General features: G+C 43.3%; 1 protein-coding gene across 1 annotated transcript; it reads left to right on the plus strand.

Annotated features, from left to right (window-relative positions):
• The first annotated feature begins 1,351 nt into the window (after nucleotides 1-1,351).
• LOC108247139 (histone H3.2-like) lies at nucleotides 1,352-1,744 on the plus strand. The gene has a single exon (XM_017435041.1). The coding sequence runs from the start codon at nucleotides 1,352-1,354 to the stop codon at nucleotides 1,742-1,744; it is 393 nt and encodes a 130-aa protein (XP_017290530.1).
• The last annotated feature ends 2,560 nt before the right edge of the window (nucleotides 1,745-4,304 follow it).

Here is a 4,304-nt window from a genome sequence, read left to right on the forward strand (position 1 = left end):
CTTTTTCTCAGGATTTCAGGATTGCTTGTAAAAAAAACAACAACTTTTGGCTCATTTTGCAACTGGCCATGAGATTCCATATTCTTCTTCTCAACGGGCGATGTAAGTATTACGTGGTACCATCAGTCTGAGTACAGCCAAGTCTTTGTATACGAGCCCTCCGACAGGAGATAATGGCCACGGTTTCTCACCTCCTTCCAGCTGATACAGACTTAGTTCACCTTTCTCATAATTGAAAATGTAGCCCATGCACCGCTGAAACCGTGCACATCTAAAGACCACTCCTGGTGCGCAAATTTGGTGGAGGTAATTGCGCTCTTCACAGGTAAAACGTACTTTTCCGTGGGACGTCAGCTGCGCAGTCAGAATGTTGATAGATGGATATCAGAGTTTTGCAGACAAGGGCGGTGTTATTTGCCAGGAAGGCAGCAAATGCCTTACCTCCCACAGTAGATGATCCATCAACCACCAGAGTTGGAGGTTTCTTGTCCAAGGTGGTCAAAGTTGAAGATTGCCCAGTAGATGGCCCTTCAGCGTTGGTAGTAGAAACCTCAGGATACTTATGCCTGACACCTTTTACTCTAGCCATCTCTGAACAGATCGACACCAGCAGATATTGAAGAGAGAGTTTGGCTAGGAACATTTTAAAGGAATAGAAAACCCTCCCTCTTTTTTAATTGGATAAGATATTCTCAAAGGTAATTATTACAACTGAACATGCGTGTGCATTTATGGAAGGAACTAAGGCTGTCTACGTGTGTGTGGGGATGAAGTGTGTGTGTGTGTTGGGGGGAGGGGGGTCATGAAGAGGTCAGGGTCATGGAGGGGTCAGATCTGTCACTTTGAGTTTGACGAGAAGTCAGGTATTATATCTCTATCCAGCAGCTCAACAATAGCATTGCTCAATAGACAATATGTTTCTACAATTTTAATTTCCGATTCCAAAAATGTTGACACACGTATGGTAGATTTTCCTCTCACCATCGTCTGTCATTGTATCCATGCCTCCTTCTCCTCACAATTACAGCTGCCATCTTTGCATGTCAGTTTTCACCTGCCTTTCAGACGTTATAAATATAGACGCAAAAAACAACACCTGCAATCAATTTCATATTTGATAAATCACATTATGGGTGGTAAATAATAATTTTTCACTTTTTTTGATGATTATTTCCTCTGGTAATGAATGCTGTGCAGCTGGAAGCATTGTTACTGAAACCTTTTTGCTTTTGGACTTGTTGTTATGATGCGTAACAATAACAACAAGGTGGCTTTTTTTCCACAATCAGGAGAAGCTAATTAACATTTTTTACTCTTCAGTGTTGAACGTGGAGAACCCTGAAGTCCAGTCATGACCAGAACCAAGCAGACTGCCCGTAAATCCACTGGAGGTAAAGCTCCCAGGAAGCAGCTCACCACCAAAGCTGCCCGCAGGAACACGCCGGCCACCAGCCGAGTGAAGAAGCCTCACCGCTACAGGCCCAGTACCGTGAATCTCAGGGAGATCCACCACTACCAGAAGTCCATCAAGCTGCTCATCTGGAAGTTGCCCTCCCAGCGCCTGGTCTGGAAGATCACCCAGGAATTCAAGACCGACCTGTGTTTCCAGAGCTCGGCCATCTTGGCTCTGCAGGCGGCCAGCGAGGCTCACCTGGTGGGGTTCTTTGAGGACACCAGGGCCGAGGACACATCGGACAGACTGCTACAAGAGATTCTTTCTGCCTACAGTAATCATCATTTATAACAACTGTTTAACGAATCCAGGATTATGAGCTACAAGAACATTTATTTTCCCGTTGGGATTAATAAAGGATTTTTTATTTGATTTTTTTAAAATATTTGATTAATTTGGTGTATGCTTTGCGAATGAATAAGGGAGTGGTGATTTTTTTCGAAAGAGGAGCGTTTTGTGACTCAGCTGATTGTCAGTGGGGTGACAATAGGTGGAGAGTACCTCCAGGTTTCACCACTTGCGGTGCCCTCCACCCGGGTTACTATTTCAGGTGTGCCGCCTTTTATTCCTAATGAATTGTTAGAGAAAGAGCTCCAGCGTTTTGGAAAACTTGCGAGTGGTTTTAAAACTGTTGGTTTGGGATGTAAACATGATAAGCTGAAACACGTTCAGTCCTTCAGGAGGCAGGTTTTTATGTTCCTAAACTCTGCCACGTTAGAAGTCTCTTTTAGAGTAAAATATGAAGAAGGATCCTATATGGTTTATGCCAACACCGGAAACATGAAATGTTTTGAGTTTGGGGATGTTGGGCATAAATGGGCCGTTTGCCTGCACAAAAACACAAAAGCGCAGATTGAGATAAATCGAGGTGCGGAGACAGTGATGATGGCTGATGCTCTTCGGACTTTGGAGGAGGGGGCGTATCCCCCATCAACTGTCTTTGATGCCAGGGAGGGAAGCAGCGGTCAGGATAAACAGCCTGTAAGGGAGGACACTGAGATAACTGGAATTAATGTTTCTAAAGATTCCCCAAACTGTGTTAATCTTGACACTGAAGTAGGTCAGATGGCTGATCCTAACTCTGTTGCTGATGTGGCAGCAGAGCTGTCTGCAGGTGAGGGTGCAGCGGCCCAGGCTGCAGCTGAAACAGCACAGGCAGAAGAAATGGAGTATGACAGTGACTCAGATAGTGTTTCTATCACATCTCATCTAGTGGTGACTTGTACACTCTGGAGGAGATTTGTGGGGATCTGGAGTTTTGCCTCCGCCCTGCTGGCAGTACCGTTAATCTTTCCTTCCCAGCTGAAGCAGATTCCACCTAATGAGCAGCACCAGTATTTAAGCCTCCAGTTGGTTCCAGATCTTCGCTGGAGCATCATGTCTTATGGGTTAGAGCCTCAGCCTTTTAAGCCCTGTTATTAGGCCTATGGTTACATTAACCTAGTTTTTTGTGCTTATCCTTTGCTTCAGGTTATGCTGCCTTTTTGCTTGCTGTTTTGTATACCTGGAACTTACCTTTGCAACCTGCCTGGTGAACTTACCTGCTCCTGGATTACTAGACTCCTCTTCATATTGGATCACCTCTGTTTCAGCCTGCTTCGCCTCCACGCCGTGCCGCCACATCGGATCTGTAAGACAAAGATTATTACTCTCAAGAATCTCGCCTTGCTCAAACTAACCGACCTGTACCTGAGACTCACCTTGCTCCTTCATGTTGTTGCAGATCCTCCTTGGTGTTCCAATACTCCACCTGTAAATAAAAACACTTACCTTTTACGCTGTCTCCGTGTCTGGTTCTCGGTGCCGTTCTCACGACTAACTGTGGTCCTTGGCAAGATTAATGTTTTTCTGGATGAAATGTTTGGAAAACATGTAAAAATTCTTGATTATTTTCCCGATGCTGAAAAATTTATCAAAAGTACATTGATGGTACAGAAAATAGTCGGTTTGGAAATGCTTGATGAAAAGAAATGGTTCTGTTTAAACATATGACAAATGTCCAGAGACAGATACAAGCAAATAAAAGAAAAGGTTCAAAACCGGTAAAAGTTCAAAAATGAGACTATGATTATCGTACACTGGGTGGTTTTAAGGTGGGATCATTAAATATCAATGGCGGGAGGGATCCACATAAAAAGATGGTTAGTTTAGAGATGATTAATCAAAAGAAGCTTGATGTTGTATTTTTACAAGAGACACACAGATCATGAAAATGAAGTAGAGTGAGGTATGAGCTGGAAAGGGAAATATTTTTTGTCTCATAGGACTAGGTCATCTGCTGGGGTAGCAACTTTATTTTCACCAGGTTTGGATTTTAAAATTGTTTCTTAACACAATTTCCAGGAAGGATCCTGGTGATTAGAGGAGAAATAGAAAGTTTCTCTTTTTGTTTTATCAATGTTTATGCATCAAACCAGGGGGATAACAGGCTTAAGATTTTTGAGGAAATACATCATTTTTTACAGCAGGCTAATCAAAATGAGTGTGTCATGATGGGTGGGGATTGGAACTGCACTATCACTTTCACAACAGATAGAACGATTGTTTACGAATGTAAACACGGTTCTATGAATGAAAGTGAACCTGTAACCATGTGACTACAACCCTCGGGTCAGGAGCATTATGCCAAATTAATCACACCTGTGGGTGCGCGTCCCACCCTATATGAATGAGGCGCGTGCACACACTCACCCTCTTTCTACCGACTGGGGAACCCCAGCCAATTAACCATCTGCATGACCTAAACGGTTACAGGTTCACTTTCATTCATAGAACCGTGTTTACATTCGTAAACAATCGTTCTATTTCATTTCAGTGAACCTGTAACCATGTGACAACAGTATACCAAATT

Source organism: Kryptolebias marmoratus, linkage group LG8 (genome assembly GCF_001649575.2).
Source record: "Kryptolebias marmoratus isolate JLee-2015 linkage group LG8, ASM164957v2, whole genome shotgun sequence".
In the NCBI taxonomy this organism is placed as follows: Eukaryota; Metazoa; Chordata; class Actinopteri; order Cyprinodontiformes; family Rivulidae; genus Kryptolebias; species Kryptolebias marmoratus.

Excerpts from the sequence above, each read along its gene's own strand:
- LOC108247139 (XM_017435041.1), top strand. The coding sequence starts at position 1,352 with ATGACCAGAACCAAGCAGACTGCCCGTAAATCCACTGGAGGTAAAGCT.